This window comes from Centroberyx gerrardi, chromosome 10, assembly GCF_048128805.1.
Source record: "Centroberyx gerrardi isolate f3 chromosome 10, fCenGer3.hap1.cur.20231027, whole genome shotgun sequence".
In the NCBI taxonomy this organism is placed as follows: Eukaryota; Metazoa; Chordata; class Actinopteri; order Beryciformes; family Berycidae; genus Centroberyx; species Centroberyx gerrardi.
In genome coordinates this window covers 6,191,348-6,211,527 of record NC_136006.1, presented here as the reverse complement: position 1 = coordinate 6,211,527, position 20,180 = coordinate 6,191,348, and the positions used below count along the sequence as shown (strand labels likewise).

The window sequence follows — 20,180 nt, the reverse complement described above, 5'->3', positions numbered from 1 at the left end:
ACTCCATTATGATTAGAAGGCCAAACCTGTAAAATACACACATGACGTCATGCATACACCCAAATCAAACCAAATACACAGAAGAGACCAGAGGTGGGGACTTCAATCACACAGAAGAGAAGACTTGAGACTTGACTTTGATGATACATTAATGACTTGGACTTGACTTGGACTTGACTTGGTAATCTACATTTAGACTTGGGTATTTTATCAGGTCGACCCAGTTTATCCTGCAACAAGCAAACATAGGCAAATAAGTTGTAAATATCCGCATGTGTAGTTGTTATGAGGACACGTCACGTACATTTTTATTTACATTCCACATCACCCACTCTGCACACACAGCACAGCAGAGGGAGTGTTCACTACAGTTGTGCACCTGTCACACACTTCCTGTGCTTGCGGTTTCTTGTAAGTCACACTGGCACAGCGAGCAGGCAGACTGCACGCCATGCCTCGACACCAGCGTCAGCGCAGTAATTAGAGCTGAACCGAGCGGAGAGCATCGCAGAGCAGGAATGACAGTTATGAACCCACATGTCTGACTGGCATTCTCCTTCTGCTCCCGTTTCCCATAAGGCGTAAGGAAAGTGAAATAAAAAGCGTTAAAAATATCCGGCATTCTTACTGAGAGAGACAGGTGGAAACATAAAACTGGACAGACAGGTTGTAAAGGTCAGTGGTTTCCCAAAGTGGGGTCCAGGGATCCCCAGGGGTCCTCGGAAGGCGTCCAGGAGGGACTCCGCCAGTAAAATTAGAAACGGAACAATTTCACCGTTATCTAATTTGAAGATCGGACGGTGAGAGGACGTGACAGGAGTGACTGTTCTTCACTCGCCACACTGATCTGATAAAAACATCCCATAGTTAACGCCTTTCTCTCAGGTGGCCTCTGGTTCAATAGAAACCTTATAGGAGGAAGTACATTGTCATTAACTAGTGTGTAACTCCCAAATGGAACGAATCAAGAGCCTCGTATTCATTATTCACAAATCAATTTCTCCATCAGGTTGCCGCACCTCAATAAGACCCGTTTTAATTAGTATGCAGATAATGGCAGATGATATACGGATGTGCCTGTTAACCTAGAATGAGCTCTGGGACGGGAGTTAATTGGGCAGGATGCTGCACTGGTGTGTGTGTGTGTAGCCAAGGCAACAGCGGTACCATAGTAACGGAGATTCCCCCTGGTTACGGCGGGCCTCGCTGTCCCGTCCCGGTTCAGGACAGAGCTAAAGACTGACTCATGGCTTTTCAGGCTGGATGACAAACACACACACACACACACACACACACACACACACACACACACACAGAGTTCTTACTTCCCTTATTTATTTTCCCAGCACTTCTCTCTTGACTAATCAGTCTGGGCTCACACTTTGTATTGTTTTGACAAATTGACAGAGCTGTGATCAAGTCAACTTTGCTCGAGTCCCAAGTCTCAAGTTTTGAGCCACAAGTCTCAGGTCAAGTCTCAAGTCTAAATGTAGAACAGCAAGTCAAGTCAGAACAAATCAAAAGTCCAGTATCAATTTAATATCTTAAAGAAAACTAAATATCTAGGACTTTTCAATGCAATATGGTTTTAATAGGATAAAAACTCGGTAAGAGCATCATGAGTTTGATTTCTATAATCAGTTTCAACTTCAATAAATTCAATCATTCCATACAAATTCAGAAAACAGAATTTAAATTCAGTCGTCTGCTGGAACAAATCTCATCACTTTCAATCTGAGTCATTTACACAAACACAAGATCTCAAGTCAAGACTTTAGAAACCTTTTCAAGTCATCAAAGTACAAGTCAGAGTCAAGTCCCAAGTCACCAGAACCCAAGTCAAGTCAAGTCTTCTCTTCATGCAAGTCAAGTCTCAAGCTATTCAAACTGTGACTCGAGTCCCCATCTCTGCAAATTGAAGTAGATTCTGCTGTTGCGCTCTGGATAAAAGCGTTACATGTCTAAAATGTAAATGTAAAATATGCACAAATTCAAAATGGCAGTCGTGACTGAACACCAAACCCTGTTATGAGACACACCGTCTCTCCAACACACATCTGAACAGAGAATATCTAATATCTGGGCTTTCATACAACTTCCATTCATTTCTAATGGGCGACGACAGTTTCCCTGCGTTTTTTTTTTTAATTTCATGATGACGTCATTTCACACATAGCCTCAGCATGATAAATTTGTTCCCAGACTGTTTCCCTTCCTGAGTTAAGACTTTCACACATGACGCAACACCAGAGAAGAATAACAAACAGGAACATATGAAGCATTGCTGTATTTGATTTGATTTTTATTTGGATCTCTTTTAGCCCATTGGCTAATCTTCCAAGAGTCCACATTAAAAACATTTAAGCATACAATAATTCATATTATACAACACATACTTGTTGACACACACATATCATATACATACATGCATGACACATATAACCTACATACATTGACACTTATCCTGTATGGACCTACATATATACACATATTCATCTACATGTGTTCACTCTACAAACCTACTGACAGTGCAATACAATAGTGTGATGATAACTACATTTAAATCTTGAGCTGTAGATTCAGTTCAGATTCAGTTCAGATTCAGTTCAGATTCAGTTCAGTTCAGTTCAGTTCAGATTCTGTTCAGATTCAGTTCAGTTCAGTTCAGTTCAGTTCAGTTCAGTTCAGTTCAGTTCAGTTCAGTTCAGTTCTCTATCACACAAGCAGCAGAGCAGAAGCCAAAGTGTTGTTCTTATGTGAGAGTGAGCTGGGGCAGGAAACAGGATGTCAGGGCTGATCTCTCTCTCTCTCTCTCTCTCTCGAAGGTCTGTGGCTTTGTGATCCACGCAGAAATTCGCTTTTCTTACTGCCACAAATAAACTGAATTGGTGTAAATGCACAGAATGAAAGTACAAAATCCGTCTCTTCCAGCATCCACCGAAGTCTCTTGTGTCAGTGGTTCACCCTGAAGAGGCCTGCAGGCTGAGAGGAGGATTGTGGGATTGCTGGAAGTTCCCCCAAGTTCCCTCGGTCGGCTCCCTTGATGAACGCTGCCCTCTGCTGTCCAACCAGAGACGCCACTTCTTTAGTCTTCCTTCTTTTATCTTTCTCTCTTTTTTTTCTGTCATTTTGTCTTTTTGTTCATTTTCAGTGGAGATTCCAGTTTTCCTGTTCAGGTTTTTGCATATGTACAAGCATGCATGTGTACTGTACTGTGTGTATGTGTGTGTGTGTGTGTGTGTGTGTGTGTGTCTTAGTCTATGTATATACAGTATGTGTGTGTGTGTGTGTGTGTGCGTGTGTGTGTTCTTCACTGCTTTGCTTTTTTGTTTAAACCTGATTTTATCGCTGCGTTCAGCAACATGGGGATACACAGCGATTGTGTGCATGTGTGGAAGTGTGTGCATGTGAGGGAGTGTGTGCATGTGAGGGAGTGTGTGCATGTGAGGGAGTGTGTGCATGTGTGGGAGTGTGTGCATGTGAGGGAGTGTGTGCATGTGAGGAAGTGTGTGCATGTGTGGAAGTGAGTGCATGTGAGGGAGTGTGTGCATGTGTGGAAGTGTGTGCATGTGAGGGAGTGTGTGCATGTGAGGGAGTGTGTGCATGTGAGGGAGTGTGTGCATGTGAGGAAGTGTGTGCATGTGTGGAAGTGAGTGCATGTGAGGGAGTGTGTGCATGTGTGGAAGTGTGTGCATGTATGGAAGTGTGTGCATGTGAGGGAGTGTGTGCATGTGTGTCTACCTGACTGTCTGTGTCTGTGTGTATTTGTGTGTGTGTGTGTGTATGTGTGTGTGCGTGTGTGTGTGTGTGTGTTTTAATATCCAGTAATAACTAACATGAATCAAAGGTGTTGGGGAAGCAGATCAGACTCAGTGCTGAAGGGTGGGAGTGTGTTTATTTGTGTGTGTGTGTGTGTGTGTGTGTGTGTGTGTGTGTGTGTGCATGTATTTTATCTTATTTCCATTTAGATTGCGTCCCTGTTTGACCTTTTGTTGGCCCCCATCTCTTATCACAGACAGAGTATTAATTAGTTCATTGTTGTCGTCGTGTGATGAAACATGATCCCATCTCATCTCCATTTTGTCTCCTCATCTTTCCTTATCTGCTGAGGTTTCAGCATGAGTAAACACATTCAATATGAAATGTCTGAATCTTACTGTAATTTGATATTTCATGTCATTTACATTACTTTCTCATCCTGCACCAGCTGCTGTTTTTCACCCTCCACCCTCAGATACTCTTACACTGTTAGATATCATCAATCTGTGATGTTCAACACATCCCAGGAGTTATTTTGTGATGAAGTGCTGTAATTTACTTTTTTGGTGAACCCACTTTCTCTCAACCTGCCTCGTCTGCTTCTACTGCAGTTAGTGATTTCCTACATTTCCCAGAATGCCTTTCAACAACCGTCAGAATAGTACAGGCCTGAACTTGTGGGTTATAAATGTAGGTGGAGAGAGCAATACTGATAGCAGAGCAAGAGCAAGACAGAAAGTTCTTCCAGTCAAGAAGAAGCAAGAGTACTAAAGACTCAACCTGTCTCTCTGCTGCAGTGCATTCTGGTCTCTCTCCTGCTCCTGTGGGTGGAGAAACTGGTCTCTCTCCTCTTCTACGATGGATTTCTCCCTGTACGATTGTTGAACGTCTCTCGGTGCGAAAATGGCGGCTCTAGAAAGAAGCCCTCGCTCTTTGATTCTGAGGGACTGACACCAAAACCTGACGTTTACCGCTGATGTTTTACAACGCTGAAATGTTTTCTCCTACTCAGCAACATTGCAGCTGGACTAGAAATATCTAGAAATGACGTCACGTCTACATCAAGCCAGTAATCCATGGGAATAAGAAAAATACACCACTACACAACAAAATGGGCCCAGAAAAGCAAAGTACATCACCAATAGCTGTTTTTAAAGTGTTTTAGGATGGATTTTTTCTCTGCAAGATTAAAGTTTTTTAAAATTTTGCCTCCATCTTTGTTGCTCAGCCTCATTGCTGTGGTGTTTCTGCACTGCACTTCCCACAGATCACCTGTCAATCAAGCAGTGTGGGCGGAGCTGTGACGTCTTCTTACTTGGATTTTCTGTTGACGAAGCTTGAGTTTCTGTAGGTGACGCTCTTTTCTTAAGTGCCATAAGTGTCATTTGCTCTTTGTAACGGGAGTAAATGTGACAGTTCAGCAGTAGATCCCCCTCTCTATCCCCTGTATTTCTACTCGCTGCACTTTAATATCGCTCAGACGCAGACAGCCTCCCTTCAGGCTTCACTTTTGTGGTTCACTAATGAAAGAAAACGACACGAGAGGAAGAAGTGTTTAAAGCTAATTAAAATTTGGCCCCAGTCGTCCTTCAAGTTGTAACGGAGACTTGTTTAAGGCCGAGTGAAGCGGGTCGCAAAAACAACGTCGCCCTTTTACTGGTGACATTTAAATGAGGATTTGGTACTTTTTTTTTTCTCCCATTATCAGCAAAACCAAACGTAATTATCTTCTGATCTGCAATTACCGCAGTGTAAAGCTGAGCTGAACAGCGCAGGACTTGCTTTTAAATACAAGACTTTACTGCAATCTGCTTCTATCTAATTAGCGTTTTGTCTGTGTTTCTGTTTAATTGATTTTTAATGAGTTTCAAATGACACTCGAGATGAAGAATGACTTGTAACTCCTCAGCAAATTCAATGTAATATTGCAGTGGGTTGGATAGATGTGTTGGAGGTCGTTGAGCGGAGGGAGGGGTGGGGTGGGGGGTGGGGGGGGTGGACTCATTTGCCTCCGATATCCCATCTCCCCCCGCTGCAGGCCTGAGACGTGACGCTGCGTCGTCGTCATCGTCGTGGCTGCGGTTGCCGTGCCGATAGTAGGGGAGGATGAGGTCAGCGGAGGAGAAGAAGAAAATGGACGTACATTTCTGAACTGTTGGACACACAGAGCAATACGTTTTGTGGATAATCTTCATAATGTTTATATTTTATGTTGGGAATCACATTATACAGTGAGTTGCAATTTTTTGGTAAATAATGCAATAACAGCTCATACTAATGAACTACCCAGTTCTTCTTCTGTTCATTCAAAGCAAACCGCTGCTGCTTTTATGTCACCGCTGCTGGAAACGCATCACTTCCTGTGCGGCAGAGGATTTTTCCCAGGAAAGAGCCGCCAGACTCCGGCTGTTTAGGACAGACAGTGGAGAAGATTTATGAACTGGATATAGGTTGGATGATAGAAAGTAGAAAAACAGACATTTATTTATATGGAAATATCACTGATTTGTACTTTAAATGTGAGTTTTCTTCAAGGATGTAGAAAAGCAGAAGTTACCTTCAGCAGTGACTTTTAAATGCAAACAGTTTTTGCTTGCATTCAAACGCATTTCTTTTCGATGAAACACATTCTTGCATTTCCCTCGGCTCATTCAAAGAGACAGTCTTTATTAGCTATTCCCAGTGAATATATAATATACTAACAGGATGAAGAAAAGCCTGTACACACTGTGGCTTTATTAAGATCAGAGCTCACTGCACTTCAGAGGGAAGGAGGGAAGAGGACGCAGCAGCAGTGTGATGCTGTAAACTAAACTCAGACACATTTACATCACATTTACATTTTAAGGATATCAGATGATGGCTTGTTGTTGCACAGTTTGTCAGTTCGTTGGTTTTCTGTCGTTCTGGTGATTTCCTGGCTGTTGTTTTCTTTTTGTTCCCAAGTAGCATCATGGTTTTTTATAAATTGGAGGGATATTTGATGTACGGCAGTATATGGCTTGGCCTGTTTTAACTAAAATAACTTGAAAGAAACAGTTTTTAATCTGTTTTTAAAGTCTCTTTCTGCCTCTTTACACACACACACACACACACACACACACACACACACACACACACACGCACACACGACTGTCTCAGATCTTCAGTCACAGCATTGTATGTCTTGTCCCTTCTTCTTTGTTGGTTCATCTTATGCTTTTCTGACTTTATTTCTGTCTTTTATGTTTTGACTTTGTTGTTTATTCCATTTTGCCAGTTGCAAAGATTCCAAAAAAAAAAAAATCGCATCGTCTCTTACCTTCAAACATCAGGATAACGGTCTAAACTCTCCTGTGATTGGTCAGGGGAACCGCAGAGTGTCGATCGATGTCCAATCGTCTTGTTTTCACTGGAGAAAGTCAAAGCAGTGGGAATATTTCCAGCGAGGAAACTTGTCTGGAGCTTTTCTCATCTCAGCCAGTTTAATAATGCATCAGCACCGAACACTTTTATACTACAAAAACCTTTCAACGTTTTTTCAACTGGGACTACTGTTGGAATGGGAATGAATACTTACTTATATATACTTTATTATTTTATTATTGTTATTATGTGTGTTCCGTTATTCTCCCTGGTGAATTCTCTCTGGCTTTGTAATGTTAAAGCCAAATATTTTCCTGGAGCCTCGATGTCTGTCGAGAGGAGAGAGGAGAGAGAAGAGAGGAGAGAGGAGAGGAGAGGGGAGAGGAGAGAGGAGAGAGAGAAGAGAGGAGAGGAGAGAGGAGAGGGGAGAGAGGAGAGAGAGGAGAGAGGAGAGGAGAGAGGAGAGAGAGGAGAGAGAGGAGAGAGGAGAGGAGAGAGGGGAGAGAGGAGAGAGGAGAGAGAAGAAAGGAGAGAGGAGAGAGGAGAAAGGAGAGAGAAGAGAGAGGAGAGGAGAGAGGAGAGGAGAAAGGAGAAAGGAGAGAGAAGAGAGAGGAGAAGAGAGAGGAGAGAGGAGAGGAGAGGAGAGAGGAGAGAGAAGAGAGAGGAGAGAGGGTGCTTTTGAATTTTTGGCAAAAAAAACTAGACAAGATGAGGTCAAAGTCAAGTTGAAGAACTTCATTTCCACGTTTGGAGTCATCTTTAACTGAGCAGAGCAACGTCAGGCAGAGGTGTCAACTTTGCTTGAGTGCCAAGTCAAGTCCCAAGTCTAAATGTGAGAGTCCAGTATCAATTTAATATCTTAAAGAAAACTAAATATCTAGGACTTTTCAATGCAATATGGTTTTAATAGGATAAAAACTTGGTAAGAGCATCATGAGTTTGATTTCTATAATCAGTTTCAACTTCAATAAATTCAATCATTCCATACAAATTCAGAAAACAGAATTTAAATTCAGTCGTCTGCTGGAACAAATCTCATCACTTTTCAATCTAAGTCATTTACACAAACACAAGATCTCAAGTCAAGACTTTAGAAACCTTTTCAAGTCATCAAAGTACAAGTCAGAGTCAAGTCCCAAGTCACCAGAACCCAAGTCAAGTCAAGTCTCAAGTCTTCTCTTCATGCATCAAGTCAAGTCTCAAGCAATTAAAACTGTGACTCGAGTCTGACTCATGTGACTCGAGTCCCCATCAGTTTTAGATTAAATAATGGATGGTTTTGGTATGGACCGACCAAACATGTATTTAGCAGCACTGAGTTGCTAAACTCAGGTTTTGCCTTTAAGCAAGTTAAGGGGCGTTTCAGGAAGTTGTCGGCACACAGTTGACGTCCGCCGTTGAGTCACAATAAGGAGGAAAAGAAGAAGCTTTTTCCCGTCTGCCTGACATTTTGGAGAAGTGTCTGTCTGGCAGATGTAACGTTAGGTTAGGAGACGGCTTATTATTTCAGTTAGGTATGGCTGTAGCCTACTGCTGCAAAATCTGTTCGCGGATTCGTTGCAGCATGTGAAATGGCATTAGCGATGCTTTACGTTTTGCTGTGGATTCACCTCGTCGGTCAAGGTAAAAGTCGGTTTCGTTTTTAGCTAGTTAGGCTATTAGGCAATACCCTTTGTGTGTGTGTGTGTGTGTGTGTGTGTGTGTGTGTGTGTGTGTGTGTGTGTGTGTGTGTGTGTGTGTGTGTGTAAGGGAGTAATGGCGAGATGGCTAACCAAATATAGCTAAAACCCAAAATCGGACACATTAATGCTGCCTTGCTTATCGGCAAAGGTACACACCTCGGGCAACACGACTTAAATACTTTCCTGAATTCATAGAGGCTTCTGGTAAATTCGGCATATAGATTATCCACCAAACTGCAATTAATTTAAATGAAATCTCAATTTTTAGGATAGTTTAGTGTTGCGCTGTAACTTACCGGCCCAACGGTATGTTGTGGTGGGAGAAGATAATCTGCACACCAGTTATAAAAGTTAAAATTTTAGTGAACCTACAGCATCTTGGTCTATTGAGTGTATGCCGAAATTGAAAGTGGACAGTAACTATCTTTAAAAAGTCTTAAGTCAATTTCTAGGAGATGTACAAATTTGCCTATAAGGAAAGCAATATTAAATAGCCAGATTTTTTAGTTGGCTTTGGCGTTACGTCATTTACACACAACAGAATGGAACGTGTCTGGGCTAACTGGCACACATCTGACTCACCTTTTGCTATTTAAGTTTTCCGTCTCTACAGTTGATTTAATTGGATTCCAGAGTAAACTATGGTTTGATGTAAACACAGGAAAATACTCAGCATTTAAGATGTGTACTTTGAATGGATCGAGGTGTCAGGATGCATGAAATGATGGCTGGCTATTCAGTGTGCTTGTGGAAAACACTGGTGATGAATCCTATTATTCACATACGACAAATTATAGACTTATATTCTTATATGGAAGTTAACATCATTTTTGGAGGGAAAGAGGGATAAGAGGGTGTGATTGATTGACTTTATCTTAATTATCTGGCCTAAAAACTAGAATACATATAGTAAAGGATCTCCTCATAGTAAAACCCCCAAAAGTCACGGTTGTTTAAAAGCAGAGGTCAACTTGGCCCGGCTTCAGCCCTGATCTTTTTGCTTTAACCCCTGAATAAAGTATCAGATGTTGTCTTTTTACTCGCTGTTGTGTTCTCGTCTCCAGCAGTACTGTGTGAGGATCTGCCGCCGCCGCGGGACGTCCACGTCGACCCGTTACTGAGATGGACTCCGGCACCTGAGCACAGTAACGTCACTTACACCGCTCAGTACCGCAGGTGAGGGCAGAGCGGAGTGGGTGTGAACAAGCAAACACATCCTCCTACACATAATGAAACTAAGAAACCTGAAAACCTGAAACCAAACAGCTCTTGTCGTGTCTGGTCGCATGAAAAAGGAAAAGGGGTTGGCTCTTCATTTCCTTTGCTTTGTGTCTTTTTTTTTTAAGTACCTCATAATAAAATATGAGATGACATCGTATTTTCCTTCCAAAAAGGCCTCTAATATAGGGATGCCAGGCTAAAATGGAATATCGGTATCGGAGATTTTACCCAAGACTAAAATCTGATACCGAAAGCCATGAGTAACATAAGAAATAAAAGCAAACTGTCTTGATTTTATGCATTTGTGGCACATAGAAGCCTGTATTTCCCAAACAGTGGGAAAAACAAGGATTTTATCTCAATAATTTTGTCTACTGACCCCAAACTAAGGAAGTAAGTCTGCACTGTTCAGTAAAAGTAATGGATCGGATCGGTACTCAGTATCGGCCGATACTTAAACTTTAATACTCGTAATCGGTATCGGCATTGAAAAAGTGGCATCGGTGCATCCCTACTCTAATATGGCGCGCTCCTATTAGATTTCGACCAGTGTGGGTTTTTTAAGGCCAATACCGGTATCAATAGTTTTGTGCTGAAGCTGCAGATTGCCGATATACAGTATCTTTAAATTTAAATTTGACTAAAAAAATTACAGGAACTCGGTGCTTTTCCCACATAATTTTATTCTTGTCAGGGTGGAAAAGCCTCATGTATGAAATAAGTGTTTTCTTAAAATCTTTCTTGAAATCTGCTCAAGTGCAGTTACACCTTTTAAGTCTCTAAAAGCCAAGGGAAGAACTTTGTCTTCATCAATTCAGGAACCATATTAACATATAATAATAAATAATAATAATAATAAATCTGATATGTTGTCTTACTTATTCACCTTCTTCTATTCTTTTTATGTTCTTCTATTTATGTGTAATTGTCTTGTATTGTTTTTACCTGCTATGGACCTCTTTTTTTTAAGATGAGTCTTGAATAAAGTTTGAATTGAATAATAATAATAATAATGATAGTAATAATAATAATACTAACCCGGTTTGTGCCATGCTCTACACAGCTGAACCTTATTGGACCCGTTTGTTTTCACCTACTGATACCGGACTGATATAGTTTCTCCTTCTGCGAGTCAAACGTCTTTGTTCCTCGTCCTCAGGTTTGACACCCGTGGGTGGCGGGACGTGCCGGCCTGCGTCCAGACTGAGCTCACTTCCTGTGATGTCACGTCCGTCAAGGCGAAGGCGGAGTACGGCTGCGTGGAGCTGCGCGTCCGAGCAGAGAAACACAACCTGACCTCCGGACCGGTCGACGCCTGTAGCGACCAGGGTGAGAAACCAAGATCCAGGCAACATGCAGAAGTCCACTGGTTGCTGCAACACACTGCAAGCAACTTAGTTGATGGGTTGCTCTATTCTGAACGGTTGTGGGCGGTGACAGACTCAGATTGCTCATACACAAATTTTCGCTGCTTTGGTATCGCCTTTCATAAAGTTGCATTGTTTTGATGAGTTAACAAGCGCTAATTAGGTAGCATTAATTGAAAAATAAACAGATAAAAACTCACTTTGCTTTTCCTTGTCCCCTCCCCTGATTGGTTTCACAATGATATAGACTTAAACATTTAAAGAGCAATTTAGGCTTGTAAACTTAGCATGATTTATTGCAGGTTACTGTGTCTTTAATGTGAGGTTAGTGAAACATTTCGGGTTAATGAGCCGTAACGACAGTAAACCAGCCGCCTGTACGTTGACACGTCACTTTGGTCCCCAAACAGATTACTACTACTTTACCACCAATCGTAATGTCACTGTTGGATAATTCTGTTTCGGCCATGATGGACATCAAAAACGTTTTGCTCAGCATGTGGAAGGATGGAATCTCTTATGGCATTTCTGCTTTATTGGATAGTTTACAGTGGAGAGGGGGGTGGGATGACATGCAACACGAGTAAATGACATTAGAAATCCATAGCAAGCTTCTCCTGACTAAATGAAAAGTGTTCAGACTCACAGGTGAAGGTCGGTGTGTCTGTGATTCCTGAGATCTCAAAGCTTCCACCTCTGATATTGACAGAAGGCAAATGGTAGCGCAGACTAACTTTGTCTCCCGGCCCTCCAGGTGGTCCCTGCAGCCCCGCGGTCCGGCTGAGCGCGCGGCCGGGGCGCCTGACCGTCCACCTGAGCAGAAACCACAGCATGGCTCTGGAATACGGAGACCACGCTCAGCATGTGGTTTACTACGGCAGGGAGGAGGAGCCGCTGCAGGTGAGCTTCCTCATGGCTTCACCAAGCATGTGGTGTTCCTACTTGTTTTAGGCACAGATGTGATGTAAAACCTTTTCTTATCCCATAGTGCAGTGCTTCTCAACCTTTTTTATCTTGAAACAAAGCGATACCTACAAGTGTGCAGAGTTCAACCACACAATGATTTTTCCCTTTTCAGGTTGTTTTATTTGACTCATTATCAGAGGAGGCCTAGAGACTGAAAACTATTCAGTATTTCACAAGAAAAAAGGCAAAAATTAAAGAAAAATCAGAAAAAATAGACATTTTTACAGTAGAAATATGCTTTTTTCCTCACATAAATCATCTTGTGAGCCCCCCAAAATGATGCCACAGTACAACAAAATGATCATAATAATAATGTGTGTGGGTTGATGGAGCTGGTGATCAATACCAGCGATTCAATGATTACAGGTGCCGAGATTTCTGGCTTTCAAAACTCACTTTCCGATACTCTTCAGGAACAAAAGTTAATTTGTATTTCAAGACACTCCCAACCGCCTACAGAGGGCGATAAAAGTCATACATTAAATATCGTTTAAATATCCTGGACATTGTGCACGATTCTCGCTAAAGTGATAATCTGGATCATTTTGCTAGATATTGTGATCACCATTACTAATCATGATAATAAGTCAATGATTTGAGGGAAAACTTCACTTTTTGCACTTTTTCCGACTACAGCGGACGTTCTAAATGAAGTGAAATGTTGCGTCCACTTAATCCCCACACCACTGGCGATTGTTTAGATTATGTAATTTATATTGTGTACTGGGATTTTTCAACGCTGATACTGATATTTTTTTTAACTGAAACTGCCGATAAGTTGTACCAATATTCAATATCTTTAAATTTTACCGTTTTTCATGACAAAGGATTACAATGATTCACCGTTTCCCCCAGAATGTTGTTCTTGTTGGGTTGGAAAAGCCTCTGAAACAGCATGTGGACCATCATGGGACACTAAAACTCTCCACTGAAAGCCAGACTAATGTCATTCTTAGGTGGGTTGGCAGCTTTGCAGGTTTTACAGACTGAAGCCCCCGAAACTTTCGAGTAAAATCACATCCTCACCTCCATCGTATCGGCGGGGAGCGACACTGACCGGCCGATATTCCGTTTTTTTGAAAGGCGAATATCAGCCTCAGATATACGGTCTGACCCCGTTATGTACTAATGTTATCCGATCTTCTCCCCAAACAGGAATTTGAACGCACCACTTCATCAGTGACTATTGGAGATCTGGAGGAGGGGGTGCGCTACTGTGTGAAGGTGCAGTTCATCTTGTTCCATAAGTCGCTCGGACCGCCCAGCTGCACGCGGTGTGAGGTCATACCCGGGTCAAGTAAGGCTGCGTTTGTTTATAGGTGTTGAGTCTGATGCTGGCGTTGATGCTGTCCTCTTTGTTCCGTCAGATAAAACATGTTTTTGAATCAGTTGCAACAGTTTGAACGTGTTTCAAGTCATAAAATCATAACTCTGAAGTCTGAACATGATAAAAGCGGTAATGGATTGCTTGCATCTTTCTCTTTTGTTTGTGTGTGTGTGTGTGTTTGCATTTCCCAGGCACAAACCACAGTATGATAGTAGTAGCCCCCATTGTGGCAGTGTTTCTCTTCACGGTATTTCTGATACCGGCCATCGCCTACATGCTCATCTTCCACCTGGAGAAAATGAAACAGTGGATGCAGCCATATTCGATGCCAGAGGTTGGTACACACTGTACGCTGCTGAACAGAGTCACCGAGGCTCCGCTCGCACCGCAGGCCTCCACTCTGCATCTCTGCTCATATTTGACTTTATTGGATGATTTGCTAGGAGTTAACCCATATCTGTACAACCCTCAGTCAAATAATAAGGTCATAAGATTGTCAGTTAAACTCAAAAGTTAAAATTGTGCTCATTGTTCAAGTTATAGGACACAGTCAGTTTCAGCCTTTCTCCGCCTACTGCATAATGTAGAAAAATCCAGAAGAAGTGGGGGGGGGGGGGATTTGGGGAAGTGGTCGGGGGGGAGGTGTATTATGGCGTTTCGAAATCTCCACACCACCAAAACGTCATCATTCAAATCAAGTCATTTCAGCAGCTAGTTGGTGATGTAAAGCTGGGACTTTCACACATAATCCAGAAAACAAATATGCAGTGTAATGTCAGGATTATGACTTTCATTATAAGACTGTCATGAACATTAACAGTTGGGGGGGAAAAAAGTGAGTTTAGGGTGTCCTGTCCCTTTAAGAGAAGGGCCATGCAAACTGATATACCAGGCTCTTGCATAAAGTGGATTAATAGTCAAACTAGTTTGCCTGGTGTCCAGCCACCACAAATCTCAGTCTTTAGCTCTTTTTGCATGGTGATTCAAAGTGGTCTGATTCACTGACTAATTCATTCACATAATTTCTCGCCCCAACGGATTGGTTGGTGTTAGTTGTCAGTTATCAAAATCTTGATAACTAAAGCAGATTGATGTAATCTGGAAACGCCTCAGAGCGACAACAATCATGGCGGCGTTCACTTCTGAGCTTTTAAACAGCTGATTGTTCCTAAATTACGTTTTTAAGGACTGATGAAATCGCTAAATCTAACTTGCTATCATACAGTTCCTTTGCCAGCTGCATTTTGGTCTTGTTGTCGCTCTGTAACGTTTGTCATAAGTAGGTTTGTCCAGCCTACATCGACCATCCAATCAGGTTTGTCGGACGGTACACCGTCTGATTTAGCTGCTGATGGATAGGCTTGGTCCAGACCGCTATGAATCTAAAGACTGAGATCCATGAGGGCTGGACACCTGGCAACAAACTAGATGTATTGTGCAGCACAAAACTTGCAGATAGATTCACAAATGTGGCAAAACCACAAACCAGCTCACCAGCCCACATTAAAATGACTAACTCCCACTCATTCACATACCTGTTATTCACACTGTCCACAATGTATATCAGTAAGTGAACTTTGTATCGGATGAAAGAGTTGTTTTTAAATACGGTGAACTGAACTTCCCTGATTTATTTCTGTCTTTCTCCTCCAGTCTATCACTCGGCCTCTTCCTGAGAACTGCCGCTTCAGCAGCATCCCCACCGAGGAGCGCTACGAGGTCATATCCTTCACAGAAGAGTCGTGCGTGAGAGCGTGACCCGCAGCTCCTCTTCACTCCTCTTCACTCCTCCCTCTGCTTCTTCACTGGGTTTTTTTTGTTTTTTTTGTTGTGGGGATCAAACCTGTGGATCTACAGTCTCTCTAACCAGCAGCAACAAGAACTGAACAGATTTGATCCAGTTTTCCCAGAAGTCATAGAGTGGCTGCAGCTGGTGATGTGGAGTTTGACTGAGGATAGGTAAAGACTGGATTTGAGGTTAAAACTTCCATTTCTGCAAGGAGAGGACCTAACGCACTCGCCAGACCACTGGGCTCATTAAGCTCTATACCATTTTATTATCCTCCTAGTCAAATTTCGGCTAGTAAAATTTCAATTGCCAAATCGAGAATCCCAATCTTTGCAGCTATCTGCAAAACAAAAAAAACACAGATTCACTAAAAGTTTGTGCAGTGAAGAGCACAAGCTGCACCGCCAAGTGACCACATCAGAAAGCTACTCACTAACCGTGTCCAATGAGGAAATTGCAAAATGAAGCACCCGTGATAGTCACGCATACGTAAATGTAATCATTTTGCCACCATAGTAGGGATGGGACGATATCTCGAAATTCAATATATCGCAATAACAAAATGTGACGATACGCATCGTGGGTCAGAAAAATAAATTCATTCTGCTGTAGTAATCACTAATGAGACGCTTGACCATCACAATCTCACAAGCTCTCCATCCAAATTATATTATTTGCACTTTGTAATGACATTTTTAAATTGTTTACATTCTAGCGAGCCAATGGCATTGCTAGAAAGACATAATTCTGCACAGTCAGACTTTGTCAGTCATTGAACTTTTATTTATTACGTCGTATCGTGGTCGTATCCAATAGATAAGCTGATCGTCCCGTCCCTACGACATGATGTTCATTTGTAGGTGAGGCAATACAAATTGAGATTGCGTACGATGTTTGCTTTTCAGGGGCTCGTTCATGCTGCAACTTGATTTGACAAAAACTCTTCGCTCAAAAAAAATACGCAGATTCCCTTCGCAACGCAACACTTATTCACTGTGAACAAAATATTCGAACCATCTTCCTGATGTTGAGTTCCTTTGAACAGTCCGTGTCTTCGTTCAGTCCTTCACCTCCTCCCCTTCGTGACTGAGGTGGATTCAGATTCACCAGGCGTGCGTCTACTTAACACTAGTTTGGGGGAAGATCGTCTCGAGTTAATTTCCTTGAGCCAAGAATACTGCTGATGTGATTTTTCTTCTCATGCATTAGGATTTGATATTTGTACACTATTGCTTCTTTATACGCTACCAGTCGATAGTTTGGACCCACCTGATTGAATGTTCTATGTTTTTCATTCTCTTAAAGCCATTTTGATCTAAAGGCTTCTGCTTAAATGCTTGAAATTTGTTTCTTAGACAAATATAAATAGTTGATCCTATGTATGAATTTCTTTCCAAAGCCTTTGCCTTTCCATCAAGGCAAAGAATCTAAAATATAAGATAGTTTTGATTTGTTTAACACTTTTTTGGTCACTGCATAATTCCATTTGTGTTATTTCATAGTTTTGATGTCTTTACTGTTATTCTAAAATGTGAGAAGTAGCAAAAATTAAGAAAAATGTGTGTGTCCAAACTTTTGACTGGTAGTGTAGGTGTTTTCTTTATAGCAACATTTTTTGCTTTTAGGCATGACGGTTCCTTTTTAGTAAAAGTTTAGCCTGAAGTACTGCAGCTTATGACACTCATGGTTTTAACAAAAATAAACCTAACTTTCCAGAACATTGGCTCCAAGACAGTCATGTACTCATCTTATTAAACAGTGGGAACATAGTAAACAGTTTGCAGAATTCTTCATTTTATACTGTATGGTAGGGTTGCAGGGAATACCAGCACTATAAAAGTACCAACATTTTAAAACGGTACTATGACGGCATTTCAGTACTTTCTGAATGCCATCCGTCGGAAAATAAAGACCGTAAGGATTCAGTGGAGCGGTGATGTGTCGGGCTGCTCAGTATCTTCGTGGAGAAAGACAGAAAAGGTTGGAAATGGCAGCGGTTTGTCACGCTACCCGTCCAACTCGTAGAGGAGCAGGGCGCCCGAAGTGAAATACGGCGGTAGGCTACTTCACCTCCAAAGCCGATGATAAAGGTGAACCTGAAGATATTACTGCGCCCGTTTGCAGGATGTTTAACAGTTTGTGTCGCCAAGGGAGCAACACATCTAATTTAGCATCTCAACAACCATCCTGATCTCTACAAGGAACTCAAAGCCCGACAGTAACGGTTAGATACATGACAAGAGATCAAGGTATTTAAGTTAATTCAGACTCCTTTCCCCCAGTCTCTGACGAACACAAACTGAATCCAGACCGCTTCAAGCCTGATGCTCTTTGTGATTCTGTCAAAATCTGTCACTAACAACTTGTAGGCCTATTTGTGCACAGAGTTTAAAGCTCCACCGTGTAAAAAAAATAAGTGTGATTAAAGGTTTAGAGCTCAATATGAGAATTTCTTCATGCTTCATAGGTGCCAAAATAATAACTAGAAGGGCACTCGGAGAGCGCAGACCTCCGCCAAGGTTTGTGCTATTATTGCTTGTTCGTGAGTCGGATCCGCTCCAAAATTTAACGGGTTCTTCCTTGGCCCATGCTACACCCTTCCACAAAGTTTCATGAAAATCGGACCAGTAGTTTTTCCGTAATCCTAACAGGCAAACAAACAGACAAACAAACAGCACTGAAAACAACCTCCTTGGCGGAGGTAATAAAACAATATAACAGAAGTGCATCATCAGGTAGCACAAATGAACACAAAAAGGCTTTTATAATACATGCAGCTACTGTGTTTTCAAGGCAGATTGTGTATTGTGTGTGAGATATTTTGTTAATAAATATTTTTGAAAAGATATGTGAAATTCTCAGTCATCGGTGATTTACCGTGGTATCGATTCAGTACCGATATCGAGGTGCCAAAGCTGGTATGGAAGATTAATAAAACATGGTATTATTATGGTATTAAGAAAACACATAGATGCTCCTTTATCAGTAGACTTTGTCAGATCTGAAGCAAGAGTTGAGCTTGATTTCTTTTTCTGCCTCCAAGATGCCACTGTAGAAGCTCCCTTTTATATCCTGTAATTATCCTGCATTACTACTGCTGACAGTGCTTTACTGAATGCTATACAGTAGTAGTACAAAAACTCTAGTGTCTCTAAACCCACCAGTAACTTCCAAAAAACCTGTACAACGGCTACGTTTTCTGACAAGTAGTCGCACAGACTGGTTTTTCACCGCCTGGTCCAACTTCGTCTATTTCCTCCCCAGCACTGCAAACAATTTAAGGCAAACTATACCCAGGCTTACACCTGTGTATAGTATGTAATGGTTCACAAACCTGTATGTGTTGATTAGTCAGAATCCTGTACATTTAGTTGGATGTTGAAGGGTTTAGCTCAGAGCTCCTGCAGGTGGATCTACGTCTCTTGATCCTTCAGAAACTCCTTGAGCATTATGTTTTACATTTGCAAAGACTTGAACACTGTTTATAGTCCATTTTAGTCTTGAATGGGACTCGATTTGCTCTGGTCTCGATCTTGACTTGGTCTCGACCCCCTTTGGACCTGGTCTTGGAATTGACTTGGACTCGACTAAGGTTGTCTTGACTACAGCCCTGGCCGATAACACTAAATAAACACTAAAAAAAATATCTGAATTTCCCTTAGGGGATCAATAAAGTGCATCTTATCTTATTTATCCTAAACAGACTTTAACATAAAGTCGCCGCTTCATGTGGAGAACATATTGAGCTGCTCAGAAGGAAAGTATTTGATTTTTACCCCGTACAGGCAGGATCAAGTGGACGCATGGAATGACAAAACATTTTTTTTTTTAAATCATCATCACCACTTGTCTGTAAAGCAGTGGTGTCCGACCGTCTGCCACGAGCGGCCCGGAGTCTGCAGGTTTCTCTTCCAGCCAAACACCGCAGGAGCTTCACTGATCAGCACACGGTGAAGCAGAGAGGGAGCGACTCGTTAGTGAAATCAGCGATCGGCTGGAGGGAAAACAACACGCTCTCGGCCCTCCGCGGCACATGGCTGGACACCGCTGCTGTAAAATGTCAGCCGGCCACAGGAGTCCGGCACAACCCGACTCCTCTGGAAGGTTTTTGGAGAGAGAAACGGTTTGGATCTAATTGTGCGTTCATGTGCTAGCGGATATATCGGAAAAACTAGTTTTCTACTTGGAAATGTCACATGAACGCCCTCCAAAGTCGAATGATTAAGTCGGAAACTCAGAGAAAATTTTGCTACGCGAGTTTCCGAGTTATGATGCAATGGTGACCTTTAACCTTCTCAACAAGGGAAAAAAAAAGTAAAGTTTTGAGTCAGTCAACAGTAAGAAAACACATAGATGCTCCTGCAAGTTTGAAGCCTAACATCTGTTTGGATGAAGTTAGCTTGTTTAGCTGCAGGACATCCATGTTTGTTTATTGTTTGTCTTCCAGGTTTGATTTTCAGACAAATTAACATGATTCCAATGCTGTTTAGCAGTTAGGGCTGAAAGATATTGAGAAAAAATCTAATTGCGATTATTTGACATAATATTTCAATTGCGATTTAAACTGTGATTTATGTCATCAGAAGTTTTTCTTGTCATACATTTTTTAGAACTTTGAAATTGTTTAAAGAAAAGTGATTTCATTGTTTTAAATATGCCAGTCTAGACACATATATCCATCTAATCAACCCATCAAACTTAAAGTGGACAGCTTTCTGCCTTCA

The 20,180-nt window shown here is 41.8% G+C and overlaps 1 protein-coding gene across 1 annotated transcript; it reads left to right on the top strand.

Moving 5' to 3' along the window:
• The first annotated feature begins 8,577 nt into the window (after nt 1–8,577).
• On the top strand, nt 8,578–18,291 carry ifngr2 (interferon gamma receptor 2). The gene is made up of 7 exons (XM_078286039.1): nt 8,578–8,727; nt 9,851–9,962; nt 11,167–11,336; nt 12,129–12,274; nt 13,496–13,637; nt 13,859–14,001; nt 15,321–18,291. Exons 1-7 carry the CDS (start codon nt 8,676–8,678, stop codon nt 15,423–15,425), a joined length of 870 nt encoding a protein of 289 aa, XP_078142165.1. The 5' UTR covers nt 8,578–8,675; the 3' UTR covers nt 15,426–18,291.
• Nucleotides 18,292–20,180: the final 1,889 nt, after the last annotated feature.

Bases quoted from the DNA above. Each gene is read 5' to 3' on its own strand.
- ifngr2 (XM_078286039.1), top strand. From the start codon at position 8,676: ATGGCATTAGCGATGCTTTACGTTTTGCTGTGGATTCACCTCGTCGGT. The intron at 9,963-11,166 runs GTGAGGGCAGAG...CCTCGTCCTCAG, and splicing joins TACACCGCTCAGTACCGCAG to GTTTGACACCCGTGGGTGGC. The intron at 14,002-15,320 runs GTTGGTACACAC...TTTCTCCTCCAG, and splicing joins AGCCATATTCGATGCCAGAG to TCTATCACTCGGCCTCTTCC.